We start from the raw sequence: 21827 nt of genomic DNA, 5'->3' as shown, positions 1-21827 counted from the left end.
ATTAAGCAGGCTTGGCTAACCAGAATTGTCATTCCACTGATGCTGACAGTAAAGCTTACCAGACTTGTATTGATCATCATGTGTGTAGTAATATGTTCTACTGCCATTCTCTTGCAAAGATTTTTTTTTTGAACAAGAAGAAATAACTACATATTTTTGTCTCTTCCTATATTTCTCTGTTCTTTCTACTTTGCACTCAACAAGTTGCATCCAAACCTAGCAGAGTTTATTTGTATCTCTCCCCAGAATGCTGAAGAACTTGCTCATTAATAAATCCTCTGACAGAAGAAAGTTACACCTTGCTGCTGTGTTGATTAGTTTTTTACAAGGAAACTTTCCAGAGTATCTTAGTGTCACTCATAAAATGATAAATGCTATTTTTGGACCACAGAAGTGGAATTTAGTGCTTGTGAATTATCACTTAAAATTGGGCTGTTTATCCATGAATAGACAGACCTTCTTATAATTATACTTTTTCTGCTAAAAAAAAATCAACAGAATTTCTGATTACATTATATAATTATAAATTCAGTGTAACTTCTGATATTATCATTTCTGAAACATAAAAAAATGAAGAGACAAGAATGAATTTGCAAAGACAAAACCTGGAATTAGGGCCTTCGTTAGGGAGCTAACTAAAATATATTGAAGAACAACAAGATCCAATAATTTGGGTTTCCATAATTTTTCGTTCAGTGACCAGGATGAAAAATGGGTCTATCACACATTTCCTGGAATTAATTATATTTTTGTTTTTTCAGTGTCTTTTGCTTGACATGTTTTTTGTTTGTTTTTGTTTTAATAATGGGCACTTCCATGAAGTATTAACCTAGATCAGCGCCACACCTCTGTCATTATCTCTCTTCAGCTGTGAAGAAGTGCTGTTTGGAAGCTGATTTTTAGCTGTAATACTGGAGCTTGAAGGCAGACCATTTTACCATTAGATGGAATTTGTGGCTTGGCTCTTTATGTTGCTTTTCAGCTTCAGAAATCCTGGCTTCATTGGGTCTTGTTCTGTCCCCCTTAGCCCAGATGAAGCCAGCAGGAATAATATTGACAAGGTTTTGTTGAACAAGGCAAGGTTCTCTTGCTTTTCACCCATGCACCAGCTTCTTCAAACTGCGAGGCTGGCTGGTTTTTTAATTTCTTTTCCTTTCCCTTATTGTAGCATGAGGGGAATGGATTTTATTGCTACAGGACATGCTGGGGAGGGGTCATAGATTGATGCTCTTTGTTTCTCGGCCTCCTTGAATCAGCAGATAAATAAACAGTGTTGGAAAGGAGAAACGGTGGCAGTATGAAAATGCCGTATGTGGAATTCATTTGTGGAAATCACAATCGTTTTTATGAGTTTCCTGCTTCAAAATTATAGGAAATAGCTTTGCTGACTTTTGGTGATCAACTCCAGCACCCATAATAAAATGGGAGGGGTGTGAGTTGGCTGACTGAAATGACACCAGCTGTTCTTGGCACATGCCATAGATATGGGTACGAACATTCTTAGGTGATGTGGGCACACCCTTGGAGAACAATGTTAGAGATACATGAATCCTATGAGAGAAGATGAGTAATTAGGTATTATTAGGTATTATTAGGCTTAATGAACAACTTGGAAAAAAACAAGCCTGAGGAAGTATTTTAATCAGCATATAGTTCAAGTGTAAAATTGGGAGATTTCTCCATGAAAAACTAGCATGAGGGAAAAGCAACCTGAGATGTTTTGCACTATAAATTCCTGCCTATTCGGCAGGGCCGGATTTTCCTATAGGCTAACTAGGCTTCAGCCTAGGGCCTCAAGATCAAGAGGGGGCCTCAAGATCAAGAGGGCCTACATTCAAATTGTTAGCAAAATTAAAATTACACTTTCACTATAGGTGAAAGGGCCTCATAAGTGGAATAGCCTAGGGCCTCTTTTCATCTAAATCTGGCCCTGCTATTCGGTAAGTGGCATCAATGGGAATTATAGTTTTTTTTAAAAAAATACTTGAAGAGAACCAGGCTGTCTACTCCTCTACTTTAGCAACACTTTTTCTAGACAATTGCAAGAGGTAACATTAACAGTATCTGAGAGTTCCTCTGATCAATACAACTTTGAAATGGTGTGCTGTACTTAATGCCTGAAAGTGGAGAACGATAATTGCACTGTGAAAGTTTCACTTTTCGCATTGAAAAAAAGCTATGGGCTGCAGTCGTGTATGTGAATATCAATTTAAAAACCTGGAGGTAACACTTCTACCACTTCTTTCCTTCTATCATCTTCATCTTAAAACCCACTTAAAACATTACTTTCCTCTTAGAAAAAAAAATCCAACATTCTTTTTTCCCCCCTACTTTTTCAGGATTATACTCGAGTAGTGAGTCCTATCATTGATGTCATCAGCTTGGACAATTTTGCCTATCTAGCAGCATCAGCAGATTTGAGAGGAGGTAGGTAAGAATAAATTGATTCTGAAATATGATATTTCTGGGTCTTTATCGCTGAGAATCAGCCCCATGACAGATTCCTTTTATCTCCTGAGGCACTTCCAGCTAAGTAGTCCAAGTATTCAAGTATGTGCAAGTATTCTGCTGTATGCTTGTGAACTGATTTTCTGTGGGACAAGAAGAGGCAGACAATCGGTTGGATAAATGTATGAGATGTATAAATGGAAGGTAGCATAATCTGGTCCCTATACAATTCCCTGAACAAGACAGGGCGATGATGCAATAAAAGCCACATTGGAAGCATCACTGATATTAAATGGTATTACACTTATGCTTTTCCCGGCTGTTAATATTGACCTAGTTTATATGTTTGTTGGATTCATAACAGCTGTAACTTTCAACAGGCTGTAGAGCAGGGCTGTCAAACTCGCAGCCCATTGGCCTGATGCATCACGCATTGGCCACTCCCACACCTGGTTTAGCAAGGGAGGGAAAAGTCCCGATAGTACGTCACGTGACGCCGCTGTGACGATGCAAGTTTGACACCCCTGCTGTAGAGAATGTACACCCCTGTAGCCTTACAGGGATCACAGTTTGCACAACTTCCTAATTAGTCACTGCTGCATCTGTCTTTCCTGCTGTGCTGCTGCTGCTCTTCTCCTATTCACTTCTTTTCCATATCATAAGAATAGTAATATAAGAAAAAGAAAATTTCAATAGCAACACATGACCAAGGCCATTACATTAAAAAGAAGCTAATTTCTTTCGTAAGAAAATATGATAAATCAAGCATTTTATTCCAATAATATTAATAATGTACCATTTAAAATTCATTACAAATTAAACATTATTAATCATTAAAATGCGGTGTCATTTGGCCAATAATAAATAAACCAGAGTCAACCGGAGTGCTAAAATCTAAATGTATTTATTGATAATATTTAAAGCAGAGTATTAATAATTTATTGGTTCCTCAAAAGTCAGAGCTGCACAAAAGGACAGTGACACATTTCTAAACATAAATGACCTCCAACATCTTGTTGCTCTTTCGGGGCACCTCTGAAAGCCACCTAAAGCAACAGATTGGATGGGTCTGCTCATTCTCTTTACATACATGCTAGATGTTTCTGCTGTTTTTCTAGATAAGGTATTATTTCTCAATATATTGCACAACCATTCACATTTCATTCAATACTTTTAATAGTCTTTTTGATAGGTAAGTATGTGTGCACCTGTATACCTTACTGTTTTCCTCCTCCTCCTTCCTCTTGTCATGTTATGAATACTTGGTCTTTTTGTCAAAGAGATTGATATTTGATCTTTCTCAAAGGATGAGCAAATTCTTAGGCAAGCACTCTCCTTGCTGTTGGATGGGCACATGTCCATGGATACAGCCTAATTTCAAATGCAATTTGAAATTTAATTTCAAATGCATATTTCAAAAGCAAGCACAAAGTAACCAGTCTATAGTTCTATATGGCCTTTGCCCACAACACATAACTAAGTCAATGGGGGTAAGTAGTTAATATGTTATAAGAATACCAAAAAGGGTTCAAAAAGGGTGAAAGTAGCTTTCACTCCAGGAATTAGATTTTGCTCACAAGAGATACAATTTTACATAGGGCTAAATTAGGCTCACCTTTAGTCTATCATGGGAATATAAAAACCCAGGCAATGTCTACTTAGACTTCCAAAAAAGAGAGCTGCAGAGAAAGAGCCACCAACAAGTGATAACACCATAAGACATTTTCTCAGCAGCACACAAAACCTTCAGCTGACCACCAAACAATCATAAAGTAGTCAAGGAAGAAAACAAAATATTGAGGAAAACTATGCCAGAAAACTGCCTTCTATGCATCATATGAGCCAGTTTTCACACTGCCAGGATAAAGCACTTGTGCAGATTAGCCTCAGATGCAACGGTTGGCTCCACTGTGCTGGATTGCAGGACATCCAAGCACTCAGTCTTTTTCCTAAAAGAATTGCTGTGCCTCAAGCACCTTTTTTAATTTTTGAAAATCTCCCTCACTGTTCTTTATTTGCCAAGGCACATCTGCCTTTCAGTTCTGCAATTCTCACCTGCATGCATCTTTCTCCAGTCACGTCCTTCCCACCGGATATACTCAATTTGCAACACTTGTAAGTCAGATGGCATTTTTATGTGGTGCACATGGGGAAAAGCCAATTACAACAAACAGAGACACTTTGTTCCCGGAAATACATGTCATCCCATTGAGAGTACTGATTAATGTCTCATAACTTTGGCAGCCAATGAGGCATAGGACAACCTGAATAGAAAGCTAAAGCACTAATGATTGCCTTTCTTTCTGAGAACCAATATAGGAAGTTTGGAATGTTACCGAGCACAGATAAATACCAGTGAGTGTACTTACTGTGATTCTTTAAAGCCAGGCTGATCATCTGCATAGGACTATCCTATAGAAGGCTTTTTCTGCTCTGGATTCATATGTGTAGAAATAAAAATGCCTAATTGTCATGCTATGCTAGTCAATCTTTAAGTCTGCATACAAGGTTCTATGTGTTTTTATGTTCTACATTTTAGGATTTGACTGGAGTCTTCATTTTAAATGGGAACAGATTCCCATTGAGCAAAAGTTGTCCCGGACAGACCCTACCCAATCTATTAGGTAAATTCTTTCATGCAAGCTCCTCTTGGAATCCCAGTTTAGATGTAATCTTTCATCTTTTATCTAATATAAGAAGTGGTCTCACTGGTTGATGTAACCATGAGAAACATTCAGAAGTTATGTTTACATCACTTATGAGATGCGATAAGTCTCTTTTGCTCCTGAAATTCTTGACGACTACTTGAGATTCTGTCTGGTGGCCGCACTGCACTGCTATAATAACAGCAAGATATTGGTTATTGTATAACTGTGTATGGTTTTTATAGATTGTACTTGTTTAATATGGGAAATTTTACTGTGCCTGTTTGAAAAAAATATGTGCATTAATTTGATCTTTTCCCAGGCTGTATATAAGCTACAAATTGGAATAGAATCTACCTTCTACTTCCAGCACAGGAGCTTTTCTTCAAGATTTAGACAAATTCATCAACACAGGGCTTTTGTATTGATTTGCACATTCACTGGCTTGTTCTATTTAAAGCATAGTGCAAATTGTAGATAAGTACCATGAAGCAGTGGTGGGTTTCAAATTTTTTTACTGCCGGTTCTGTGGATGTGGCTTGGTGGGTGTGGCATGGCTTGGTGGGCGTGGCTTGGTAGGCATGACAGGGGAAGGATACTGTAAAATCTCCATTCCCTCCCCAATCCAGGGGAAGGTTACTGCAAAATCCACATTTCCTCCTGATCATCTGGGACAGATGGGGGTGGGGCCAGTCAGAATTTTTACTACCGGTTGTCCAAACTACTCAAAATTTCTGCTACCGGTTCTTCAGAACTGGTCAGAACCTGCTGAAACCCACCTCTGCCATGAAGTCTAGCTAAGTTTAGGGTTTCTTTGAACAGTAAGAATATGTTGCAAGTATATTCAAATAGCAATAACACCTAGCCCTACATTTATGTAAACTGTGTTTCAAATATATTTATATATGGCAGGATTAGAATGTCTAATTTGAGAAAATGTAGCAGACAAGTATAGCGCTCTCAGTTTCTACAATCCAAATATAAAGGAACTTTTAGCCAATTTTGTTTTTTGCTGGTCAACTTTGCAAACATGGACCAGTCTGACCTAGTGTTCTGTGTAGTGGAGATGAGTGGAAGTGATCTGTTCTCCCCTTAGAAGAGGTCTCCTCCTTCTCATAGAATTCACTAGTAAGCAAAGGAAGCAGTATTTCTTTATGTCCCCAATATGCATGTGGAAAATTGGGAACCATCCTTCAGTTCATTTTCACTTGACTTGTTAATTATTTTAACAGGCCAGGAACAAGTTGTGAGACTGTGTGATTTTCTCAATTTCCATCCCCTTTGATGGAGACTGCTCTGTTTCCATTAGCTACAGGGGCCTCTAAATGAGCCACACTGAATACTAACTGTCTTCTCTGCATAATTAAAATGATTTTAAAAATTCCAAACTTTTCCCCAAAATCTCATTAAAGAAAAACTAAGCGATCACTATATATATTTAAAACCAGAAGTTGGGGGGATTTGCAAAATGAAAATTTGTAATATTGTGATCCAAGCCCTGCACTTTTTGTACATTCATTCACATCGCATGCACATACACAATGAGTGGTGTTAGGATCACAACACTATGCCCGCCATCTTTCCATTTTTGACACCTCCTTGCAGATTATTTAAGTACAGAGTAGACATTTTTGTAAAACGATCATGAAAATATTACAGTCCTACAGCTTTTTCATGATACATGATCATAGGAAAGTTATTGCTTTCCAATTATTTTATTTATTTTTCTAAATTATTTTATACAGAATATGTTGCTTACAAATGTAGAAGAATTCTGTTTTTCACTCTAGCATTTTTTATTTATAACCTTTTGCACTTCCTCACTGTCATTTTTACTAGAACACCTGTCATAGCAGGAGGAATCTTTGTGATAAATAAGTCTTGGTTTAACCATCTTGGAAAATATGACACACAGATGGATATCTGGGGAGGAGAGAACTTTGGTAAGTTACTACTTTGATTTGGCTTTATGTAGCCTTCTCTTGTCAATTTTTCACAAATCAATTCTGAAATCCTGGACACATAATATAATATTTTCTCCTGACTGGAAGCACGGAAAACACAGCCTTTATTCAGGATCTACTTGCATAGAGATAGAATCAGTCCTGCCTTCTCAGCAGATCTTTGGGTAAGTCAACATTTCCACACATTCTTAAATGACATTCTGGCAATACCTGCATTATTTGTTATCCTAGATAACAAGCCTGTGGCTTTATTTACTGATAGGGTCTACAAGAAAATACTTTTGAAACTGTAAATTAAGTCTCACATTAAATATTTCACTTACTAAGTTCATATTTTATCCTAGTAGTGTTAGATAAAACTAAAAACATGGAACAAAGAAATGCACCATTATTGAAAGATATCTAGGGACTTTACAACCCTAACCCTAATATTTTGAACTGGAGAAATATGGACCTGGGTACAAGTCAAGCTTAGATATAATAAAATCTAGTTAAAACCATTCAAATAATTGAAGATAGAACAGCACGAACAGATAAATAGTTCCAAGATAAATTCATTAAAACCAGATTATGAAATAAGCTTTGTTGAAATGAAAGTGCTTACTTTCTTGATAAAAACTAGCCACATTCCTCAGCAACTGCCTCTGGATTTTTATATTATGCAGCTTCTACAAAGAAGTGGTAGATATTATGATCACCAACCATATATCTGAAGATGAGATCTACAAGACACAAGGATGTGCAATAAAAGGGTGAATTTGATAGAGAGCTGGGGAACCTGTTATTGGACTCCCCCCTCTTCTGTCGCCTTCAGTTTCTGATTTGTTTTGCTGCAGCTTTTCTGCTGTCTTCTTTGTACCCCCAAATCAGTAAGCAACAGTGAGCTTCCATGTTTATTAAACAAAGGACCTTTGCAGAGGTCACTGTTTTTCTGAGATTCAAATGAGTTTTAACCATCAAAGCCTTGGTAGGCCTCTGACCCTTATAATAAAAAAATTGAGCTTCATTCTGGGGCAGTAAAAAGGGCCTGGGGAATAGGGATGCTTTAGTCTGAATAAACAGGATGAGGCTGTGTCTCAGAATCTAGATTGCCAAATGATGATTCTTAGGAGAGCTTAGGAAAGATTGCCAAAAGATTTCAGCTTCAGCCTGTAACAGATGAAAAGCACAGGGATGTTATGTAAAGAGATGTATTCCACAGATTTAGGAGCTCATTATGATGGCCAGACTTTGCCATCCCTATAATACTGCCCAGATATTAGGAATCTATAAAGACTTTAAAGAGCATGAAACTTGATTACTGCAAACACACCCCTAAGCACTGATTAAACCACTAAACCAGGAGCCTGGTTTAGCTCAACAAACAGAAGCACTGTAATTTAACACCAGCTGTCTGCAATTAAGTAAGATCGAATCTCGCCAGGCTCAAGGTTGACTCAGCCTTCCATCCTTTCTAAGGTAGGTAAATTGAGGACCCAGTTTGTGGGGGCAATAAGCTGACTTTGTATAAAAAATATACAAAAGTATGAAGGCTATTGCTTAACGCACTGTAAGCTGCCCTCAGTCTCCGGAGAAGGGCGGCATATAAATCAAATTAAAAAAAAAAATTAGAGTCAATTACATGTTTCTCTAGAATTCTGACTATTTTTATTCGGGTTTTCAGTCTCAGTGATACATACAGCTGAAATGGTTTGCTTGGGACTGCATAGGTCTTTGTAACAACTCTGTCTTGACTTAATTTTGTCAGTGCCAGTAAGACCTCAATTTTCTGCCTCTTATTTTGTACTTGCGCATGGAGCCCCCTCCTCTCCAATCTAAATTTTTATGGATTTTCTTCTTTATGTTAAGAGTTCCATGCCTACTTGCACATTAAGTAGATGGTTATTCTTTGTTTCACCTTATATTCTCTTTCCTTGGATGTTTTCTAGAGCTTTCTTTCCGTGTCTGGATGTGCGGAGGTAGCTTGGAGATTGTCCCCTGCAGTCGAGTGGGTCACGTTTTCAGAAAACGCCATCCATATGACTTCCCCGAGGGCAATGCATTAACCTATATCAAGTAGGAATGGCTTAATTCTCGATTCCAGTTCAGAGAACAGGAGGGTGGAGGGGCTTTCTTTAGTTCTCACTGAAGTATGGTGTTTGGTCAGTGATCCCTTTGTGTATTTTATTTACCTATTTGTTAGATTTTTAAAAATCCTGTCTTTATTACTTTATAAATAATACAAGGTGGCAAATATTCATAATACTCCTTTCTCCTCCTATTTTCCCCACAAGGGTGAGTTGAGCTGAGAGAGATAGAGACTGGTCTAGAGTCATCCAGCTGGCTTTCATGAGTAAAATTACAACTCATAGCCTCCTGGTTTCTGGACCAGAATCTTAAACACTGCAACACATTAGTTCTCTCTCTCCCCCCCCCCCACCCTCTCCCTCCCTCTCTTTCTCTCTCTCTCTCTCTCTCTCTCTGTTTTATTTTATTTTTTTACTAATTTTTCATTTTATTAATATTTATTTTATTAGTAGAATTTTACTAATTAGACCTTACTCTGGGATATGAATATAAACTCAAAAAATGTTTGTGTTAGCTGACTAATCCTAACCAAATTAATATTGTCCCTTATGTTTTAATAACACAAGCTTGCAAAGAGAGCTTCCCTGATGGTTAGAAATTTTTTTAAAAAAAAACTGTGACCCAATTATTTTTGCGGAGACTGTACTTTGGGATTTGGAGACTAGCTTAACCATTGTGTACTTGGAAGAAATATGGATCTAATACAGAATTCTGTAATTAAATAGCAGTTCAGAAATGATGATATGGATTTGACACTGAGCTTCATTTAATGTAAAAATACCATATCCAAAATTAAGATTTATAATGGAGTACAGATGTTCATATCTGCGCGTAGATATAAGAGCTATGGTCTAGAATACTACAGAAATATCATTACAAACCTCATTTACTGCTGATACTGTGAACTAGCTGAAAAATAATAACTACTGATATTTATGACAGCAGTCGTTATTAAGTGCATTAAGTAACCATACACACACATACACACACACATGTTGCACTTTCCTATTTTCTATTAGTAAAGTCCAAAAAATAAGACCAGATGATAAGTCAATACAACCATTGCCATGTCCTCATGTTGCAGTCAATTAGGTCCGCTGACAAACAACCATTCAGAGCCCTCCTTGGTGTAAAATGCCTCAAAGTTTATCAAACCTGCTACATAATTGGCACTGCTTACAACCCAGAATAGGGATGTGGTGGCTCAGTGGCTAAGATGCTGAGCTTGTCGATTAAAAGGTTGGCAGTTCAGCAGTTCGAATCCCTAGTGCTGCATAACAGGGTGAGCTCCCATTACTTGTCCCAGCTTCTGCCAACCTGGCAGTTTGAAAACACGTAAAAAATGCAAGTAGAAAAATAGGGACCACCTTTGGTGGGAAGGTAACAGTGTTCCGTGTGCCTTTGGCGTTTAGTCATGCTGGCCACATGACCACGGAGACGTCTTCGGACAGCGCTGGCTCTTCAGCTTTGAAACGGAGATGAGCACTGCCCCCTAGAGTCGGGAATGACTAGCACATATGTGCGAGGGGAATTTTTACCTTTACCTTTACAACCCAGAGCAGGCAAGAAGGTTAAGAGGCTATAACTGAAACACCTAGATCTTTCTTATGTGCAACAGAGCTGTGATTATTATGATAGTAATAGATAAAGAATTCCTTAGTTGTCATGATACCCACAATATGTTTGCTTTTCTCCATGTTAAGAATTCTACTGAAAAGTGCTTAGCTGTTGGAGTTAAATAATCTTCAATGACAAACTCTAACATGCGAGTAGAAGTATGCTTGTGCAACAGGATGCTGTATTTCTTTTAACTTTTTCTGCAACCCATCAAAACTTAGTTAGGAGTATTCCTCAGTCCCTCCAAAAAGATTTTGAATGTACAAGAGTTTGTCAGAAATGATTCTATTCTAAGTTAAAATGAATTTCAAAAAAATAGAATACTGTATATCCAGAACTTTAAGTTGCCTTCTGTTTGGAAGTTTAAATGCTAAAGTTCGTAGAAAATGGAACATATCTCTTCCTTACATCCTCACACCCTTATATTTTATTTCTTATTTTCCGTGATTTTTTCAAGTTTCAGAAGAGTTGTACTCCACATCACTGATCAGGGAACTGTTCTCATCTTCAAGCAAATGAGAGTACAGCTGTCCTTCAGACTTTCTTGTGAAGGTCAGGAAGAATAAGGGTTTAGTTGAGTGGTAAATGAAGATATAAATATGGGGCTAGAATACCTGACCCCATTATCTTTGTACCTCAGTCATCATACATTTTTAAGAATGCTTCAGATAGGTTCTTTTTAAATGTTACACACTGAGTCTATTTTGTTCATGCATTGAGGAAAGACAGCTTCTTTTCATTTGGTTTATACTTTTTTGAGATATTTCTACTCCTGCATCAAAGTTTAATGACATAACGACAGTTGAGCAGGATAGCAGATTCCTGAAAATGTGCTGTGATTTCACGTTGGGGCAAGATGGCCTGTCCAACAATGACATTTAATAGGGCTTATCTTGTCCTACCTGTAGAAATACCAAACGTACAGCAGAGGTATGGATGGATGAATACAAACAGTATTATTATGAAGCCAGACCTTCTGCCATTGGAAAGTCATTTGGAAGGTAAGGATATAAGCCACTTCAATTAAATTGCTCCAAGGAAGATGGAATTGTTGAATCTTTGAAACTTTTGTTCTTTGTGAATTATGGTACAAATTGATTGTCCTGAAACTCCCTGATTAAAATGCAAATCAGACAGTAACTGATCAGATATGTTTTGATTTATACTTCAAAACATGTTTTAAAATATACATTATAAAATAAAATTAACTTAAAAATGGGTATTTTGGACACAAATAGTATTTAAAATGTAAAATTTTCAAGAAAGGAAGTGTAGAAGAAGTTACTAAAATTAAATTATTGAACATTGCTGAAGAAGAAGAATCTGTGTAGTTCCTGCAAAAGCAAAGCCTGTCTCACTAATTTTTTACATTCTCTGAGGAGAATAATGATTTATTAAACATACGCCACTTGATTCCCAATGGATCTGATACAAGATATTGTATACTTGATCTTTCGAAAGTTTTTGACAAATTCCTTATTTAAATCTCTAGGACTGAGTAGTCATGGAATAAGAGGAGAAAACTATTTATGGCTTGGTGAACAGTTAAATAATTCAAAGCAAAAATAATGTTTTCACAAGAAAGATGTTAACAATAGGATTTATGTTGCTATTTTATTTCATTATTGTCTTTTAAACATATTTTATCCTGAGATAGGTAAGTGGCCACATTTCCAGCTGATTTCAAACTATTTAGAGTGGTTAAAACGAAGAGGAACAATGAAGAGTTTTGAAAAGATTTCTCCAAACTAGGAATTAACATTAACATTAAAACTATGCATGCTTGGAAAATGATTTGGAAGAGATGCTTTGGAAAATTCATGAAAACAATCCAACTTTGAAGCAGCTACATGATGTGCTGCATTTGTGTTTCATTTCTCAGGAGTGCTTCTGTTATATTGCCTTATTAGATGTTACAGTTGTTACAAGCAGTTTACTCCAGTGATGTGTCTTGCTACTAGGGAATGTTATTTATCTTTTGACACCTTACTCATAAAACTCTGTTTTAAATTTCTATAGTCATGTTAACTCACACTGTAAAAAAGCCAATCAACTAGTATCCTTTCAAACAGACATATTATTATTATTATTATTATTATTATTATTATTATTATTATCATTATCATTATCATCATCATCATCATCATCATCATCATCATCATCATCATCATCAAATCAGTAATGGATATAGTACATCAACATTTCAAACAATGAAGAAGTAATCGCCTGGATTATTAAGAACGGCAAAATTGACAGATAAACCAGTATTTGAATCTCTGGTATATACTTATTAATGGAGTCAATAGCATTTAATAGGATCTTTTCCTCCTCAATCTTACATTAAGAGTGAACTTTGATAAAAGAAAGAAAAAAGTAAATGACAACATTCTTGTCATTTCACATGCTAAATTACTGTCACCCATCCAGTCACTTTGCGACACATTTTATCTTGCACATGATCTTCTAGACCAGGGGTATCAAACTCGTGGTATCACGTTTTGTCACATGGCGTATCGCGACTTTTTCCCCTTCACTAAACTGGGGTTGGTGTGGCCAGTGCGTTACGCATCTGGTCCGCAGGTCACGAGTTTGACACCCCTGTTCTAGACCATAAAAATATTAATGGAGAAAGAAAAACAAAGAATTATTTTTGTTGTGGGGGGGAAAAACCCCCAGAAAACAGTGGGCAGATGGAAAAGATTCCCACCTCTGCTCTAAGATTAAGAAATGAGCTTGCATGGGCAACTCTATAAGCACAAGCACCATGCAAATGTGTTTTTGAATAGCTTCCACAACATTGATTCCAATGTGGTTGCACCTTAGCAGTGCTGTCTGTCATTATTCTGCAAATGTACTTGTGTGCTGCTGTGCCACACAATTCTCTTTTATTCATGCTTACAATAAAGATAGATATAGGGTACTTTTGCTTCTAGTATTGCAGACCGAGTGGAACAACGGAGGAAGCTGAACTGTAAATCCTTTCAATGGTACTTGGAGAATGTCTATCCGGAACTCAAGTGAGTCATTCTTTACCTTTCAACAAAACTGCATGATATATATTTTGCCACTGTGGTATAACTATTTCCTTAATGTGGCTGTTCCAGTGGGAATTTATTTTTAAAAATATTTCTTCCTATTATACTCTGTCTGACTTACATTTTCGATGTTTGGTTTCTTTGAACTCTGGAAAAAAGAGTTTATGTGAGGAAAACTAATTGGTAGACAGCGCAGAGAGGCCGACCTCAGGTTGCAGGCAGCAAAAGAAATATAAGATCTTCAAAAACAGTTATATATATATATTTGTTAAATAAAGGCACATTTAAAGACAGATTTGAAATATACATAACCTACTTTAGCAAAGAATGAAAGAGTAGAAAATAATAATGATACACTGTATACATACAAGAAAAAAGAAAATATGAGATGAATGTATATTCCATCTCTCTCCCTCTCCCTCTCCCTCTCCCTCCCTCCCTCCCTCTCTCTGTGTGGGAATCCTTTGGGATGGAAGAAAACAGGATGTTGTGCAGTTTATCTGTGGTTGCTGCATGTGATATAGCTACATGCAGCAACAGGTGAGAGTTGAGTGTCAGGTGAGGGCCGAAGATAACCAAGCAGCCCTAAAAAAAAATTTGGCAGGCCCCTCAATTAGAATTGATACCCCTCCCTGAACACCCCGTACACACACACACACACACACACACACACACACGTAAGAAGAAGGGCTATTTCTTGAAAAATAGTTCTAACAATGTTTTATAGAATGTTCCTTGTTATTAGAATTAATTAGCTTGTTAAACCCTCTGGCACATATATATACAGAGATGAAAAAGTCTGTGAAGATTTGTTTGTGGTAAATTTGTGCAATGTCAAAAAAAATGTTATATAAAACATTTTCTAGCAATCTTTCACTGAATGCATTTAAGGGGGAACGTGACATAATTAGGATTGCCATGGTTCCTATTCATGGCCCTTTATTTGAAGAGTTGTTTGATCCATGTCCACTCTAAGATAAAGAAGTCTAACTGATGAGAAAATTTCTCATGAATATTCAGCAGGTGGGCAGCAAACTAAGAAGGCACTCTGGTTGCTTGGACACCATCTTCCTTATGCAATATATTGAATTTCCATTCTAGGATAAAGAATCAGAAAAAGGAAGAGATAATATTTACATTTCAGTAATGGGTTTCATTTTTGTAAATAACATGTATATAATAGTTATATTACAGTCATTAGTTTTTAATTAACACCTCTACCTATAAATTACTATATGCATTACAAAAACATATGCAGGTCATTATTCTTCACTGGTATTTTTTAGTGACAAGGTTCTTCCTTTTGGAGAAGTTTGGCCTAATTGCCCAACCTATTTGTCTGGAAAGGCTGATTTATTGATTTGATGGGGTATAGAGCAGGGGAGAAGTCCTCCAGGCTTAAAGTTGCCAAGGTTGGAGAGCCCTGGTATAGAGTATGTAATAAAACAAGCTGTTTATAATTTCTCCTTTTGTCTTTGATGATCTTTCTAATCACTCAGAGTCCCCGAAAAGGAGCTGATTCCAGGGATCATCAAGCAAGGAGCAAACTGCTTGGAATCTCAGGGCCAGGATACCGCAGGAAATTCTCTAGCTGGGATTGGAAGTTGTAAAGGGTCAGTGAACAATCCTGTTGCTACTCAGGTAAGGTCATCAAAAGTTCATTCCATTAGCCTTTTTTTCTGCTCTGTAGAATGTCCTGGAGAAAACATATGTATATTTGAAGCATACATCAGCGAATCTGTAGTTCTGGCAGAGGGAGTTAGTCATTTGAGGATAATCGCTCAACCATGCCTCAGCGCTCTATTCAAGCAAAGTGTAAAGAACAGCACAGCTTACAGCCAGCCAAATCAGGACTGCAGAAGCCCTCATTCAGGATCACCAACAGCCATGGAGATTTACTTGCTTACTTAGCACCATTACTATCTCTCAGTCCAGTCCACCCCAAAAGAGTTGATATGAGAATAAGGTAGAGGAAGAATTCTATGCATGCTGGGTTGAGCTCCTGGAAGAAATAAATAATTCCTCCCAGAAGTGTTATGAAATGGAATCCTTGTGGTAAAATAATATATGAATAGTAAACGTTATAGAATTGGAAACGTTTTCGAATCCGCCGAATAGACATTGCTTGTCTTCTCATCAACTATCTGCTGATTTGGGAGAGTGAGATGGAGGTCCTTTGAGTCAACTTCATGGGCAAAAAACTCCATGCAGGTTTTTTTGGCAAGATTTTCAGAATTTGTCATTGCCGCCTTCTTAGAAGTGAGAGAGAATGAGTGGTCAACTAGCTGGTTTCCATGCAAGGGTTTCATCATCATCATCATCATCATCATAACAATAACAACAACAACAACAACTTTATTGTCATTGTATGTGTATACACAGTATATACAGTATACACATACAATTTACGAGACCACCTTCTGTCACCGATAACCTCCCACCGGCCAATCCGTTCCCACAGAGAGGGTCTCCTCAGGGTGCCGTCGGTCAAGCAATGTCGACTGACGACCCCCAGGGGGAGAGCCTTCTCAGTGGAGGCACCCACTGTCTGGAACGAGCTACCCCCAGGAATACAACTGATCCTGGACCTCCATACTTTCCGCCGAGCGTTGAAGACCTTCTTATTTCAGCAAGCCGGGCTGGTTTAAAATTTTAATGGGCTATTTTATGGGTAAAGGGTTTTAAAATTTGGGGAAGCCAAACTGATCTAATTCTGTTTTAATTTATTTTAATTTTTATACTGTATGTATTTTAATTTTGGCTGTTCACTGCCCTGAGTCCTTCGGGAGAAGGGCGGTATACAAATTTAATAAACCTTAAACTTTAACCTTAAACCATACAACAAAATTCACTTAACAGGCATAATTCTTCATGCCTGGCCCCATGTTTTAACTTTTAGATGAAACTGGCTGATTTTTATTCAATCCTTCAAATTTATTTATTAATTTATTCAATTTCTATAGCCACCCATCTCAACCAACTGACTCTGGACGGCTTACAAAATTAGAATTGCCTGCAGCCATTCACTATAAAGCTTAAGGAAAAAGGCAGCCATTTAGTGTGCCTCTCACTGAATCTGATTCCAAGTGTTCCAGCAAGATAGGAATATCATCTGCACAGGGCAACCAAAGATCAATTCTGTGGCATTAAGAAAGCTGTGAGGAAGGATAGGAAAGCAAATTAGAGGTGACCCAGATACAAATATTTATTTAGAAGACCCTCAAGACAAAGTACAAGATAACACAATAGGTTCTTGCTGCATCCATCAGATATGCAAGACAAGAAAGAAAGAAAGCTATAGTCAATTATGATTGTAGAATAGGAGTTTTTTAAAAAATATTCAGTTTGTACAGCCACCCATCTCACCTAAGTGACTCTTAGATGGGGTGGAAAACTTTTCTTTTAGAGTATGATAATGATGATATTTTGAAAGTCAAGATCTTTCTTCTTAAAGTTGTTTCAGATGCAACCTTTTTCCTATAAAACTCAGTCAATGAAGAAAGAGAATATGAAATGAGTGCATAGTCTAAGAATATTTATGTAGTTCTTTGCACATATGAACAGTGAAGACTGTAGTATGAATTTATCTTTATCATGTTTATATAGATAGATTCCCTGACATGCCTACAAGGGCAGTGCTTCCTGAAGGAAAATTTAAAGAAAAAAAATGTCAATTTTAAATTAACAATCAAAGATGTTGCTGCACAAGATGATTTTTTTCCTGAAATGATGTGTAATTCTTCAGGGATTCCCTAACGTTTGGGACTGCAGCATTAAGAATTTATTATAGAACTTCTACAAATGACTTAATTCCAAAAATTACTGCCATGAAAGATAAAACCATTAGAAATCAACATTTAATAGATTTTCCCAATCTGTTATTCTAGATACTTTCTCCATTACCTCTGTTTATCTTTGTCCTTTTTCCATGCCAGTGAGCGTACTTCCAATTTAAGCACCCAAATGCTGCTACTCATTATTTTTATTCTGTAAAAAATCTTTTGAAGCTCATTTGGGCCCAGAAGCATTCCTAGATATGAAAATTATGCTGGCAGCATGCCAGTTTCCTATAAAAGAAATTAAAAGAATTATTTAAAGTGTAAAAAGTCAGAGAGAGCATTGGACTGGGGGTAGCTCTGAGCATCAAGTTGGGAAATAAAAGAGGACAAATTGTCTAGAAAATATACTAAGCTAAATCTGAGTTCAGTTTTTTTCTCAAATAGATTATATATCACTGTACTGTATTTAAGTAAAAGTCAGTTGAAAATATCCAGAAATAGCTTGAAATATTAGCTCCTGTCTCTGCAATTTCTTATGGATAGCAATAAAACAGTTATATAGTTTAAGGGATGATGGAATAAAATGGTATAAATTAATACCATTGTCTAAATTTAGGTTTTTTCCTGAGAATTATTTTAGATGCTAGCAACTTGCAAAAGGTTACAATACAATATCCGATGCCAGCAAAAGCTCCCTCACATCTGTTAATGGTTGAGAATGAATGAGCAGACAGTATCCAGCGTGCTCTTTCATTTGACTGATTGAGCTATTTTGTGGTTGTTTGAAATGGCTGAAGTTCATTGAACTGTATCTATGTCCAGGGAATTATTTAAACAAAGAGAGCATACGTGAATTGTCTATGGGAAAGGATAGTTTTTAGATGAGAGGATAAATCAATGAAGTTGGCTTTTACTCTTGTTTGGTTTGTTAAGGGTGTTGAAATGCATCCCTAATGATCCATTGCATATTGTGACACCATAGACAACAGCTGATGAAATAGATTAAAAACTGGCTGAGATGTTCTCCTATTATATAAGATTTTTTTTAAAAGATTATTTTCTGCTCCAGAAATTAAGGGGCAGATTCTACTGTAGTATAGCCTTTGCCAAAAGTAGGCAATGAAGAAAACTGAAATCTTTGGACCGGTAAATGAAATGGATCCAGCTCACTTCCTACCAAAATATTCTTATTGGTAGAAAGAGGACAAGAAGAAACATTACGGTGTTTATAGACCCCAGTCCACCTTTCCAGAGTGTTAAAGGGTGCAGCATTTCAGAGCTGATTTAGTGCAGTTATAGACAATTATAGAGAGAATGAAAACTTTGTGGTATACTACCATAAAAAAGTAGTAATAATTTCCCACCCACCCCCATTCTGTTAGTAGATAGGAGACCATCTTTTTGCAGGAGACTAATTAGTCCCAAACTATTGTCCAGGGTCAATAGAATGCTATAAGGTCCCTGTGAAGTGAGGAATTTTGAATTGTACCATATTATTTTAAGAAACATTTTTTTTTCTTGAAATACTGTTTTCTTTATTTGTAGACTGTTCAGTATTGCTATGGAGTTGGGCAGCTTCAAAGCTAAATAAATAAAAGTGCCCAAGTTAGTATTTTCCAAATGACATCATGGTTTCACTCTCATTCCATATTTGAACTGTTTCACATGTGCAAATAGTTTCTTGCCTTTTTAAAAGACTTTGTACTCAAAAACTGACCTTTAAAAATATCATCTGAGTGGTTTATATGGATATTGACCATCTTTAAAAAAATCACTGCCCTACTCACCACAGTAATTTTATTTAAAACATACTTATTCTATGTGCGTGCAGAGTTGGCATCACAGCAATTTGTATACTGGTAAACACAGTGTAAACAATTCCAGTCCATGGGACAGTGCTTTTTAAAATGATGGCAGCTGCCAAGAACATCAGCAATATCTCGCTTAATTGAGCTTGCTCTATTAAACCAGCATAGTTCTTCTATTTAATACTGATAGAATAGCAACATTTTCTCTCATCATTTTTAGCCAGGTTTAATGATCTGTTGGCATTGGGTGACATCCAAATTGAATTATTATTATTTATTATTGAGTGTATGATGAGAACATGATAGAAGAGAAATAAACCTATATACACAGTCCACATAATTCTAAGTAAAACTTCTATGGGGTACAGTAATGGCCTCATAACTGGATATCCAATTAAGCTACCCAGGTGACCACCTCTGGCATTATGGTACTTCATGCACAACTTCTAGGGAACCAGAGAATGCATGTCATGGGCAATCTTGCACAATGTGTTTAACAGTTTGCATATCAGCACCACATTCCAAACAAGGGGAATCTTTCCATCCCCACTGATACAAGGCAGAGGCTCTTATTCCACTATCATATCTAATTCTGTTCAATTTCTTGCTTTTAGACAAAGCAAGGCAGATCAAAACTAGGTGATTTGGTAGAGGGATCACTGATGGCCATAAGAAGGTACCTTGGACCAGTCCTCTCTCAAGGCATTCTCAGGGTTAAACTGAGTAGATATTAAGAGAATAGCTGTGAATAACACTTATTTGTTTATTCAATTTGGATTTTTTTGCGAACAGAAGTAGCAAACAAGTAATAAAGTAATAAAACAAATAAATAAGTGTTATTCCCACCAACTCACTCCCAGCACTAACCTAGTCAATGCATTAGATAAACCTTGAAAGCAGACAGCTGATTTCCTAAGAGCCTTGAGGGCTTTTGTTAACAATGGAAACCTACAATTACTTTTTGCAAGCACTGATAAAAACAACAACAATACAAAAATGCTGCTGCAATTACAGATTCTTCTGAAAACAGGGATGCCATTTTCCTGATTTATGTCATTTTTTGCCTTCCCTGGCAGATACCTGCTGAAAGGCAATTGTATGTTAAGAGGGGGAAATGTTTGAGTCAGGCTTTCTATTCCAAACAAAAGCTATAGATTTAGCAGATATGATTGCGGAAATGTTGTACTATAACAGCAGTCTCCAACCTTTGAGGCTTGGCTGGGAGTGGGGGGGGGAGAAGAGGGGAACTGGGCCGCACCAGCGGAGGGCCAGCACTCATGCATGCAGTTTGACTTGTGCAAGTGGCAGGCTGGCGCGCACACATACAAGTGCCTGCTGGGTTCCAAGTTGAGCTTTGCACGGACTCTGGCCAGCCACTTGTGCAGCCCAATTCTGAATAAGCCACGACAACCCAGTAGTGGGCCACGGCCTGGGGGTTGGGGACCCCTGTACTATCACACTATGCTAAATTCTCTTCTTGCTTTCTGCCCCCAAAGGAGTGGATTTTCAGTGACCCTTTAATCAGACAGCAGGACAAGTGCCTCTCAATCACCTCCTTTTCTACTGGCTCACAGGTCACAGTCGAGGCCTGCAACCAGAAAGATGGCAGACAGGTACAGTATTACACAGATTTTACTGACCCTTGAGTTGCGGACTGATCTAGCCTTAATTTTTACAATGCATTTGGAAGGATGATTCACAGGATCTGAAGATGAGAAACCATCTCTGATTCTTGATATATGGTCTGATATACGGTCATCTATATCCTGTTATACATGGTCCAAGCCTTCTACCAGAAAAACACTTGATAGACTTGCTCTGAATAAACTGTTCTCTCTAATTAGCCCTGAATGGCAATGCGCAAAAACTTTGCATTAGAGTTCACTGAGGTTGGGATTGGTGTGATGCAGTAAACATTCTTCCTCTTGATCGACCATTAGAGGCAGGCTATTTACTTGTTTTAGTGAAATATAGGAAAAGCAGAAATGATGCACGTAAAAGGCACCTGGAAAAGATGCACATTCAAATGCATTAACTTAATAAAAAGAGGATCTTAGTAAAATGGCAAAGCCCATAATCTGTCTTTCATTCCTATCTTCCCTATTCTTTACTAAGAATGCATGAATGCAGTATTCACAAATGATCTTGGACATTTTGCTAGAGGGGACCATCGGAGAATAGCTTTAAAAAAATCACAGTTCTATGGCTTTTCTATAGATTAGGCTTTTCAGTCAGTTATTCTCCAGATGATTTGAATTAGAACTACCATCAGCCACAATTAGCAGTGGCCATTGGAAAAGGCACATAGTAGTTGTAATCTTACAATGTCTATAGGGACATAGCTTCATCATTCCTGAACTAAGAAAAATATATAATGAATTAAAAACATTTTTAAAATGTAATGTAATTGGAGAGGAGTGAGGAAGCAACCAGGTTGATGTCTGGACTGTTATTTATTTTTTAT

The 21827-nt window shown here is 37.2% G+C and overlaps 1 protein-coding gene across 1 annotated transcript in view; it reads left to right on the top strand.

Moving 5' to 3' along the window:
* Positions 1–21827, top strand: part of GALNT16 (polypeptide N-acetylgalactosaminyltransferase 16) — a 195107-nt gene that overhangs the window by 156886 nt on the left and 16394 nt on the right. Inside the window, exons 7-14 of the mRNA XM_034417643.3 lie at positions 2340–2427; positions 4988–5072; positions 6933–7036; positions 8986–9112; positions 11650–11742; positions 13675–13758; positions 15276–15417; positions 20860–20976. Coding sequence (XP_034273534.2) covers positions 2340–2427; positions 4988–5072; positions 6933–7036; positions 8986–9112; positions 11650–11742; positions 13675–13758; positions 15276–15417; positions 20860–20976 — 840 coding nt within the window. The remainder of the gene's footprint in view (positions 1–2339; positions 2428–4987; positions 5073–6932; positions 7037–8985; positions 9113–11649; positions 11743–13674; positions 13759–15275; positions 15418–20859; positions 20977–21827) is intronic.

The sequence above is a fragment of the Pantherophis guttatus genome, chromosome 1 (genome assembly GCF_059756535.1).
Source record: "Pantherophis guttatus breed Tessera chromosome 1, ASM5975653v1, whole genome shotgun sequence".
In the NCBI taxonomy this organism is placed as follows: Eukaryota; Metazoa; Chordata; class Lepidosauria; order Squamata; family Colubridae; genus Pantherophis; species Pantherophis guttatus.
Note: the sequence above shows the minus strand (reverse complement) of the source record. Positions and strands in the feature narration are given on the sequence as shown.